At 35.2% G+C, this 12,180-nt stretch overlaps 1 protein-coding gene and 1 long non-coding RNA gene across 3 annotated transcripts; one reads left to right on the plus strand and one right to left on the minus strand.

Annotated features, from left to right (window-relative positions):
* Positions 1–2,124: 2,124 nt before the first annotated feature.
* Positions 2,125–6,724, plus strand: LOC310716637. Its single transcript, XR_014530645.1, has 3 exons — positions 2,125–2,198; positions 3,878–4,009; positions 6,220–6,724. It is a non-coding gene; the product is annotated as an uncharacterized lncRNA (long non-coding RNA).
* A 1,521-nt stretch (positions 6,725–8,245) lies between these two features.
* Positions 8,246–11,544, minus strand: rida (reactive intermediate imine deaminase A). 2 transcript variants are annotated; one of them, XM_083523857.1, is made up of 6 exons: positions 11,366–11,544; positions 10,424–10,529; positions 9,807–9,861; positions 9,491–9,559; positions 9,268–9,323; positions 8,246–8,399 (listed from the first exon to the last, which is right to left on the minus strand). In XM_083523857.1, exons 1-6 carry the CDS (start codon positions 11,428–11,430, stop codon positions 8,340–8,342), a joined length of 411 nt encoding a protein of 136 aa, XP_083379983.1. In that variant the 5' UTR covers positions 11,431–11,544; the 3' UTR covers positions 8,246–8,339. The 2 variants fall into 2 exon arrangements, with proteins under 2 accessions (XP_083379983.1, XP_083379982.1); XM_083523856.1 differs by lacking the exon at positions 11,366–11,544 and adding an exon at positions 11,121–11,280.
* Positions 11,545–12,180: the final 636 nt, after the last annotated feature.

Consider the following 12,180-nt stretch of genomic DNA (forward strand, 5'->3'; position numbering starts at 1 on the left):
GTATGAAATTCTGGATGAAAACACTAAGAGTGCACTGGCTTGCGCAACCGTAATGGCTGGATTCGAGAAGAGTTTGAGAAGAGTTGAGACGTAAACTACTAAGAGTTTGAGAAGAGTTGAGACGTTCTTCTAAGTCACATTAAAGACTCATTTAAAATCGAATATCAACTGTTACATTTTCAATAAGCAGATCCCCCAACCTAAGTATTTGATACAGTGTTGATTTTTCAAGTTTTACCACTTGAAAAGAGAGATGTGTAATTTTTTACAGTTGAGGTGTACCTACGATGAAAATTACAGATATCTCTGGTCTTTGTAAGATTCAGACAAAAAAACCCAGATCAATGCATTGTGTAGTGTCTTTGGGAGTAATCTGATAAAAGAAAGAATAATTCAGACCAGAGGAATTATGAGATGCTCTGTACATAACCTACAGGATTGTTTGATGCTTATGCTAGTCTAATAAAAAAATCTACAAATCAATCTTTCTTCTGAGTCACTTTAAAGACTTATTCAAAATGAACGAATCGTTCGTGAATGAGCCATTACTAGAAGGACTACATTTCCCTGCAGTTCAGAGATGATGCACCTCAGTTCCAGAAATTAACCAAATAATGTATGGACAGAGTGAGCAAGGCAAAGAAATAGGGTCTCAGAATTTGGTTGGACTCAAGGCTAAACTTTAAGGCACCTTGCAATGCTGACAAATAATCCACCTCTTAATACCATCATTATGATGCCATGGCTATAGAAACTACCAATATTATAGGGAAATGCAGTATAACACAGTGTTGCATCATAGACAGGTATCTCATGCAGCGAGAATGAACGCCATTACTAAAGCAAGAAACCCAATGAGCACAATTCAGCAAGTCTCATTGCAGTGCAGCCACAGATGCACCACCTGTATACATATTCTCCAGCAAAAGCATCTCAATAAACCTCCTAAGATTACTCCAGGTTCTCTGCCAGCAGAGAGTTGCAGTAGTCGAGTCTTGAAATGACAAGAGACTGAACAAGCACCTGGGCAGCCTGTATGGACAGAAATGGTCGAATTCTTCTGATGTTACAGAGAAGACATCGACAGGAGCGAGCCACATTAACGACACGTGGGAAGAAGGACAGTTCATTGTCCATAGTTACCCCAAGGTTATGAGCAGTGGCTGGAGAGTCATGAAGTGTTATTTGGAGATCTCGACCTGGAGATAATCCCTTTCTCCAACCCTTTTATCTTTAATCCCTACCCCTACTTTCTACAAACTTCTTCTTCTTCTTCTTCTTCTTCTTCTTCTTCTTCTTCTTTCGGCTGCTCCCATTAGGGGTCGCCACAGCGGATCATCCGTCTCCATACCACCCTGTCCTCTATATCTGCCTCTTTTACACCAACTACCTGCATGTCTTCCCTCACCACATCCATGAACCTCCTGGTAGAAACCCCTACTTTCTACAAACAACAAAGTAAATTGTGAACCATATAGTAAAAGGTAGCAATGATAGTGATTGAAATTAATGATTGACAGCTCCGTTGTAATCAGACTCAAAGTCCGGTAATGCTGAGTATTTTCTATAAATTGCCTGAAGATGTCGCTGTTGTAAAGGCAGCTCGCACCGCCTTCTGTACGAATCATTACAATGTTTATAGCTATTTTACCTCATTGTACCCACTTCTAAACTTAAAATTATTGTCTGATATACACGTGTGTGTGTGTGTGTGTGTGTGTGTGTGTTTCCAGCTACTGATGTGGACAAACGCTTTATTTTCTAGAGATGCGAATTCCGGCTCTGTGAGTCAGTTCAATGAGTCAAATTTTTTGGTTCAGTTTAACGCTGAGAGTCGAATTTTCAGGTCCCAATTAGTCTGTTGCTATTTTCCTTGTAAACCGGACAGAATTTGCCATAATTTGGTAAATTATTTCGATAGCAGATGGGAGTATATGGGATAGTTTTGATTAAAATAAAATGCAGGAGTGAAAAAAGGATGAAAAACACAAAATGACTCATCTATGTGGGTCTTAAAAGTAAAAAAATCCGTTTCAAAGAGCCGACTCATTCAGGGTCGATACCTCGTTCCCATTTAACACACACCTGCAGTCCAGGTGTGTTTCTTATTTAGGAAGACAGAATGGAATGCACCCTCAGCTCACACACCACTGCAGAGGACACGTCCCCTATGCACCCAGACTGCAATGGGGCAACTGGTGAGTGTTTTATTGTATTCTTAATATATTTTATTATTCAACTTTCTATCTTGGATAAAGAGTTAATAGTATTATATAATATATTATAGTTCTAAATTATATAATATTATAATACTAAAGGTATGGCTAATATAAGCATATATTATATACGTATATATTATTATTACATTATATTATATAGTATATTTTATTATATATTATTCTTTGTGGATGATGAATAGTTACCTGTATGTACATATTGCATAATATAATTGATAGATGGATTAATCATATACCATTCATCATTTTATATTTATTAAGCATTCACTAAACCATTACCATCCTCTGAAAAGCACCACTTTGAAGAAAAAAATGTAATAAAATAAAATAAAGATAAAAAGTATGTTATTTGCATCATGCCTGATTTGGACATCTTCTTCTATTTAAATATCAAGAGTACCTTCTTCATCTCAAGATATTCACATTTGCTCTTTCAAAAGCTCCCTGATTGTTATACGGTTATAAGAGTTAGTACTTCTTTATCCATGGAAAAAAAACGTGGTGTAGGGATGGTATTTCATGCAAAATACTGTAGTTATATTGCCATAATCTGTGTGGCTGAAAAAACCTTGACCAGGTTAATTACAGTCTATAAAAAAGACTTTGACATTTTTACAGCTAAGATGTGTCTTACTTTAAAAAGCCAAACACTCTATGATTTAGCTAGACGTTAATATTTCAGCAAGAACCTTTTGATGTCCTCTAAACATTAGCAAAAAGACCTCTAACAAAGTCCTCTATAGTAACCATTAACAACATAATATGTTTTATGAATGAATAAGCTGTTGGTGGTATTGAAATGCCTCTTTTGCTTCAGTGTATACATAAACACATTCATTATATACATTCATTGTTTACATTTACACATTCAAAGGATACAGCAAATTGTAAATGTGGGAAACAAACTTTGGAAAAAGAGTGGAGTCAAGTTTTCACTCCAAGTTGCTGAAGTTTCCTGATTCATGCTTTACTAATTCACCAACTTCCTGTTTGCATTTAACTTTAGTCACCTCTCCGGGTGAAAAACACACAAAATCTCAGTGTTTTGACATTACAAACAATGAGGAAATACCGAACAACATTGTGCCTTCTAAATTCTTTATTAATTTAAGTATGGGGGAAGTGCTGTGCCTTTTTCAAAATATGAAATCATCTTTATCTTTTTCTTGCACTCAGTGCTCACGTTAAGATGGACACTTTTAATATTAACTCAGTTATAGAACTGACTACATTTATATTTATTTGGCACAGGGCCTAATCTAGAGCATCTTACAAATCTTTCATTTTAAGCAACTGACAGTTCAGTTTTAAGGCTTTGCTCAGGGGTTCAGCAGTGGCAGCTTACTGAGATTTGAACTCAAAACCATCTGATCAGAAGTCCAGCATTTTAACCAATGAGCTACATACAAAAAGTCTGACTCAATATCTATATTTTTACTTATACAATCACACACACACACACACACACACACACACACACACACACACACACACACACACACACACACACACACACACACACACACACACACACACACACAAATGCTTCAGTAAATTTAGTCATAAACCTTGAAAATGGATTTTAAATAAGCATATAAACATCATGAAATCATGTTTTTAATCTCATTATTACGAAACAGCTGTAGAAAAGACAGAGAATATTCGAGATATTGAATATAGCACAGAAGCAGCAGCTGAGAGCTCTGAGGCTTCAGTGGCTGAATACAACACACTAAATGCTGCTACTGAGCCGACTCCAGCAGAAGACCAAGGTATGTTACACACACACACACACACACACACACACACACACACACACACACACACACACACACACACACACACACAAAAGCCCTCTACAAATGTTTATGCAAATACACCTGCCAAGTAAAAAGCTACACATGTAAAACAAGCTATATTTTTTTTTTTTAGCTTTGCAAAAGAAAATCTACTTATTTTTGGAAAATACATAATATTAATTGAACAATACATTTGTGGACACCTGACCATAAGATTGTAATGCGCTTTTTTGCAATATCCCATTACAGATTTAGTCCCCATTCGCTGTTATAATAACCTTCACTCTTCTGGGAAAATGTTTTTTTAGATTTTAGAGTGTGCTCCGCAAGCATTACTAAAGTCAGTTACTGATGTAGGTGAGGAGGCCTGGGGTGCAGTCAGAGTTCCAATAATCCAAATGTTGTTCAGTAGGTTTAAGGTCATGGTTTTATAGCAGGCCACTCAAGATCTTCCACTCCAAACTTTGTAAACCAGCAGATAAGCTGCACATACGACTAAAAAAGTTAGGTGCCCCATTATGTTTATGCATATAGTGTATTTTCTATCTCTAAATGTATTTTAATGAAACCTGAAGACAATGTGCATGTCCACATGAATGATCTATGGGTTTACCCAAGCCTGTGTCCACAACCAGGGCTTTCTGCTTTGCTAGAGATTACAAATGTAAATGCTGATTCGCTCACTAATGCAAATGTGTGCTTTAGAGATGTGAACAAACCAGAAAACATGACAAGGCATGATAAAAAAAAAAAAAAAAAAAATTACCTACAACTGAATAACTTTACTGTATTGTAAATTCATGTGCAAAAGTTTGAATCTCCCATCCATCTCTTATGCTAGTGGGAAAAAATAAGCAAATATGCTTTGATTTTACTTATGTATATATTACACACACACACACACACACACACACACACACACACACACACACACACACACACACACACACACACACACAAGCAAAGGCTCAGGTGTGTAAGTTACTAGATAATATTTAGATCATAACATTACATTTTGGTACACAAATAATCTTTTTGTAAATTTTATAATCAAGGACAAAATGTGTAACATTGTCTAGATTAAAGCCTGTAAAATAAAACATTCTGTGAATGCTTGAGAAGTCTGAAACAATAAAATTAAAGCATGTTCTTGAAATAAATGATTGTAATGAATAAAAATGGAATCACAAAAATGTGATTTGCATCTAAAATGCACGTTTCACCTGCCAAAACCCATTTTCCCAAATCACAGCTAATACTCATTATGCTAACATGATGTAAAGGACATACTGTGCCTCCTCTTAAAAAAATACACTGCTTTTATTTAGGGGTGTAATGGTACAAGTATTCATATAGAATTTTTCGGTACAGGGCTTTTGGTATACCAAATGCAATCCTTTTAACGTTTGGCTCATAGTTAAAATCTAGGTGCCCCTTACGTAAAGTGGCAGACCGCCAGTTTGTTTAGTCTCTGCATCGTACTTTAAGCAAATGTATTTTTAAAGCTCAAAACATGAAAAATACCAGGGGTATAATAAATTAACTAAACTTAGCACAATGTCACTCCGTACCAGAGATACGATGTGTTTTGCGTATGCATGTCAACGATAAAGAATTAATAGCGCTAGCGTTAACTGTTAACTTTAGCTAGTGCTAGGGATTTAAGATTCAAGATTTTTTTTTATTTTCAACTTATTTGTTGTATCCTGCACATGTTTCTGACAAAAAAAATCTCAAATGTGGAACCAATAGTGTTAGCGTTAGCCGCTAGCCACTTTTCGGTTAGTGGCATTCTTTAGCGTTTTATGTCGAGCTTCAAGAATTTTTTCACCAAAATTGAATTTTTTCCAATTCATTAATTTTATTTGATCACTTTATTTGTGTCAATTTAATTGATTTCTCAATGTAATACATATAATGAAAACGTGTGTCGCATTCATTTAGATATTTTCTATTTTTGATAAAATATTATAAAATATAATTTTATATATTATTCAACCAAGCAGACATTATATACAAAAAAAAAACCTGAGGTACGTATCGAACTGTAAATCTTGTGTACCGTTACACTCCTACTTTTAATTGTAAAACATTAATGCCCCATTACTTCCATTCTTGGGTTATTAACATTTTATAAAATACTACATACCAGCAGAAACGTATTTTTTGTAATCATTTCTCAGACATTGGAGCTGCAGAAGCAGGTCAGGTCTGAGTAAACAGGACCAGAGGAAGTACCGGGGCAGTAAGATTTCATCTGGCAAATCAACTGCATTATTTATTTTCCTTCCTCCATTGTTAACTGTCATCTTTTTCATTCAGCGAAGAACACTGAGGCTCACTGACCACAAAAAAACCTGGAAAATGCCTCTCACTTTAAATAAGCAAACTGAAATATTGTAGCTGTATATATCGGTGGTGTGATACGAAGTGGAGTTACTGTTACTATCCTAACAACATATCGCAGTGTTTTATTGCATTTATACAGTGTTGTGATCACTATTATATCAATCATACCATGCTATATATAGTTATTCCTTTACCCGCATCTTTTCTTCTCTCTTATTTAAAAGAAAAAAATCACAGCTTTTCATGTTACCAATAAACTACAAAGTTTTCTGTCCTAAAGAGATGGTGGAGACTGGAGACTCCTTAAAACATGCTTAATAAATTATTTTTAAGTGGAAATGTTTGTGTCTGTTGATGGTTCATGTTTTATTAGGCTTAGATTTTATCAGGTGTTTGAGCATTGAGTGTGAATTAGCCGTTATTGTGGAAATGACAACTTTAAAATAAATCACATCAACTTGTGATTTTACTAGTAGAGTCTACAGCTGCCAGAGTTGCTGTTATGGAACAGATGGATCAGATTTAAGAATTCAGCATTACTGTGGTGTAAAAAAATTAAATACAATTAAATGTATATAAATGTTAATACAGTAGGACCATCAGGCTTGACATGCTTTTTTGAATGATATCTATTAGCACAAAGCTGTACATTTACATCATTTGGCAAACTTTCTGACCCAGAAAGACTTCATTTTATTTATAGAACTGATGAACAGGTGGGGGTCAGGGGGCTTGCTCAAGAGCCCACTAGCAGTAGCATGGTGGTGCTGGGAATTCGAATCACAACCTTCCAATCATAAGTCCAATGTTTTATCCAATGAACTATCACTTTCCACTGAATTTTATTTTCTGGATAATAGGTTTGAGAGCAACCCAATTTGGGAGACAAAATCTGGCAACCCTGATGGCCAGCCATGTTTTTTAAACATTCACAACACATTTGAAACACGATTTTAACCCTCATAAGGTCTTCGTTTCCTGTTTACAAATCTGGTCTTTGGGGTCTATATGACCCCAACAATTGATAAGAGAAATTATACAAAAAATATCCATTTTTAATTATACAAATAATATATATATTTTTTTGTTTACTTCTCATCTATTTATTAATGCTGTGTTTTGGGAGATATGAAGTACTTTTGTACCTATTTACCACACAATTCCTCAACTACACCATAAGCTTGCATATGAAATATTAATTTTTTATGAATAAATTACTTAAATGATGATCTAAATTTCTGATTTATGCTGGATTTATAGATTTTTTTTGACAAATGAAGAAAAAATATTGAGTTCTTTTCACATTTCCCATTCATTTCAATGTGGGGTCATATTGACCCCGAAGACCAGAAGTGTAAAAAATCTTTTTACATACCTTCAGAACAACCGAATCAAGCCCAGTTATTTTGTGTGTGTATAGATAGATTATGTAGGAAAAGTCACAAAATATTATTCCACTCAGATGAAGGGAACCCTTTCTTTTAATCAAGGAAAAGTCGATTGGGGTCATATAGACCCCAAGGACCGATTAAAGGTTAAATTAGTTTATTTATTTAGTTATTCCTGAGTAGTATTAGCACTGCAGCTTGAGAATCAACAAGAAATACAAATCACTATGTGACTGTTGATTCAAAAGAAATTATAGTTCAGCATGACCGTAATACCGTGTTGTAAATCAAACTGAATCCGAGCTACAAAGCTGCATTATACTGTGTTATGGAATAGATACATTTGTATCACAGAATAAAACTCAAGGTTAAATCATGGAAAGTGCAAATAGAAAAGAAAAAAAAAGGACCGCAATTCTGATTCTGCTTATATAAAGTCGATAGCATATTGCCGAATTAATGTGTACGAGCAATAAACGTCTGGTCTGTATAAACTAAAAAGATGTGTTAGGCTTGGTTTCATTCAGATTCCAGCTTCATAATTTGTGCATGTTTGCAGCGGTTAGTCAGGACGCATCTGTTATGGGTCCCAACACAGCGACTGCCTCAATCTCCACAAGGCCATCCTTTAAAGAGAAAAATATATACAATTATAATAAGGCACAAATTAAGTCTTGCAAATCATTTCAAACAGTGTGGTCTGTATAAACTAAATAACCTGTTAGACATAAAGGTCCTCTACAGGAACGTTGAGACATTAAACAAAACATAGTAATGCATATGTATCATTAGAAGCTACAGTAAGAGATCATATAAGGTCTTGTTATGTGTCTTAATGATGTTAGTTCTCAAATGTTCAGCATTCTAAAGGTAAATGTGAAGATTAGCTGTCACATTTACAATCCAAATGATCTATTGAGACAGGATGGATGGCTGTAGGTTCTCTGGGTCTTAAAACTAGTCTTGTGATGGAAAAAAAGGAATTGTGCAAATCTTTTAAACAGAAATCTATTAAACAATATTAAAAGTTTTCAGGTGTGTATGGACAAAAGGTTTCAAATAAAATACAGTGCAACCTCGATACTCGCGGGGGTTACGTCCTATGAACCCTCGCAAGTAACAAAAAATGGCGAGGTTTTGACTCTCGTTTTGATGATTCCTTTTTCGAAGGGGAATTGCACATGTACTGTAGTGTAAACTCAACAATAATTGTGAATGACTTGTCATAAATGTTTTATTTACTACTTTAAATGAATAATACAATAATAAAAGTTTTTCAAACATTTTTATGTAATTTATTAGTACAAACTCTGTTTTGAAATGTTATTTTGAACTTTTGAGCCTCTCTGATATCTGATATTTCGCGAGTTACTTTTAGTCCGGTTCCAAATGAATAGTCGCAAACTATCGAGGTCATGAGTATCGAGGTTCCACTGTTTCGCCATATTTCATTTTATATATATATCCTTTATTGTTATAAACCAGTGCACTTACTCGTGGCAGGGCAGCCACTTGATAAGCAGCTCGTGCTGGGAAGTTACTGCTGAAGACTGTTAAAGAGGGAAAAAAGGAAGAATACATGTATACAATCAATCATTTTATTAACTATATACGTACATGGCTGTAGGTAAAGTGATGGTAAAATCTCACAGCAGAGAAAGAGCACCATCATGTGAGCCTCGGAGAAACTTTCTGTAGCTGGCAGTCATGTACTTACATTGCTTATAAACATCATTGACATTGTTGAAGTCCTTCATGTCTGCCAAGAGCACGGTTGTCTTAACAACTGCCAAAAAGACACAAGAGCAACATTATGCACGATTTATGAATAATACTGAATCTAACATAAGGGACAGGACTATTTCCTTCCATAACCCTGTCTATGAATGTCACTATTTTTTAGTCCAGATTACAATTCAAGCATAAAAACATTAAAAGCATAACAAATGTCATTAAAAACACAAAATATACATTATACAGTATCTTTAATGTAATAGTAAATAATGTAGATCTCTGGCATATCAATGACCTACCATTTTCATATCCACATCCAGCTGCTTTCAGAATCTCCCCCATGTTAATAAGGGCCTTTGAAATAAGAACAAAATGTACATTTTTGAATTTACATATATACATACAAACTATATGAACAAAAGTTTGTGAACACCTGACCATAAAATTCACTTGTGCTTTTTAAACAATCCTATTCACATTTAGTCCCCATTTGCTCTTAGAATAACCTCCACACTTCTGGGAAGATGTTCCACCAGATTTTGGAATGTGCTTGTGGAGACTCAACCACAAGTCAGGTACTGATGTAGGGTGTGGAGGCCTGGGGTGCAGTCAGCATTCCAATTCATCCCAAAGGTCTTTGATAGGGTTGAGTTCAGAGCATAATAGCTCAAAATCTTCAACTTAAACCTGTGCGAGCCATATTTTCATGGTGCTAGCTTCGTGCATAAGGAACAACTGTAACATGATGAAACAGGTTTCGATCTCCTGGTTTAAATTAAGAAAAAAATGAATGCTACTCCATACAAAGACATCCTATACTGTTGTGGTAACAGTTTGGGGAAGAAGCACATATAGACTGGACAAGTCAGGTGTCCCAATCCTTCAGTACTCTTTCCACCCCTTTTTTTTGTCTCACCTGTTTGGCCTGGGCCTGGACACCTCCTGTGACTAACTGACCTGTTGCTGCGTCCATTCCAAGCTGCCCAGAGATGTACATTGTGCGATCCACCACCACGGCCTGGCTAAAATAATAAACAGTATTCATCATTTCATAATCAAAGATATGTTGAGTTTTATGTAATATATTCTTATGTGACAGAAGCAACTTCCAAGATTACACTTTACTTTCTGACTTACTGTTTCCGTCTGCCTGAATTTACTACTGTTCCACTGACTGTACCTACACTGCATTCATTATCTGCTTTTGTAGATCATCTTAAATAAGAAGATTCAGTTCGAATAAACATTGTAAAAAACATTAATATTTGAAAAAAACTAAACTATAGCAAGCTGCAAAGAAAAAAAAAAAACAAAATGTCCAAAAGTCACAAGGCCATCCTGAGAGTCTATTGGCTGACTGAGACGGAGCCGCCCCAAATGACAACCTCTAAAAGTCCCCAGAATTAAACATAATTACATATCATAAAAAAAAAAAAACTTGTCATGTTCTCAGAAAATGAATGCTTTGCACGACACAGGACTGCTGGTTTGAAGAATCGTGCTGTGAAATCTTAAAACCAGATCCAAAAGTGTTCTTGCATTTTAGAGACATGTGCACCTGTTCATCTAAAAACAAAAAAACAAAAAAAGAGAACATAAAATGTGCCACCTACCTGTATATGCCCTGTCTAATGGGGGCTTTGGGTGTATATGGGACATGCCTTCTTACTGAATCCATCTTTATCAGCAAAGTAAAAGGAAGATCCACACAGGTGCAGTTCTGTATATCTATACTGTCCAAAGCCCCGCCCCCTGAACAAACACCTTACTGATAATGGCCTCGTGCTGATCCATGCAGGAATTTCCCTGTCCACGTGCATGCAAAATATTCAATATCAATACTGCATTTATTTCTGACCTGTAAGGTCCGATCGCAGCCGGTGCAGCAGCAGTGTTGATAATTCTCCGGATTACTGCAGACATTTTCTTTGAGAGCTCGAAACCTCTCCGGTGGAAACTTTCAGTAGTGTATGACGGAAGGAGTCACGCTGGAGACCGGAGTTATGGGCACTGTCGGCTCACGTTCTAGTGCGCATGAGCAGCAATTTACTACTAGCTTGAACGAATGATGAGCATGCGCAGTACAAAATCGAGATCTCTGGCACCGGATATGGCGTGTTTATTTTTTTGTTGTTTAAGTAATTTATCATAAATAGAACAAAATACGCATTAAATAACAAAAAAGAAAGGACAAACCCTGCTTTTTTTTTTAAATGTCTTATTTTTTTCATCTTAAAAGTAATTACTGGTGAAGCAAATTGTATTCAAATTTTAATACTCAATTTGCATAATATTTCTAATATTTTGGATTAGAATAAATATTTGATGGCTTTGAAAATGTTTATAATGGTTTACTTCACAAAAAATATAGATAGCGTATTACTTTTTACACCGTCGACAGAAAAGGTAATTACATTTTTTTATTTTAATAGGATATCAGTGAGGAAAAAGATGAATAAAGCTAAAGTTGACTTATAACATCTCTCTCTATATCCATCTATGGATAAAAAAAAAAAAAAACTTTTAAATAAACAAAGCATGGTCATTTATTATGATGTAGCAGGAGGTTTTCTTGTTAGTCAATATGCTATTGGTATTTACAAAATATAACATCAAAATAACTAATTTACAGCTTACAAAATCCCTAAATTGCCCCCAGTAGTATATAATAGT

This window comes from Silurus aristotelis (genome assembly GCF_946808225.1).
Source record: "Silurus aristotelis genome assembly, chromosome: 21".
Classification (NCBI taxonomy): domain Eukaryota; kingdom Metazoa; phylum Chordata; class Actinopteri; order Siluriformes; family Siluridae; genus Silurus; species Silurus aristotelis.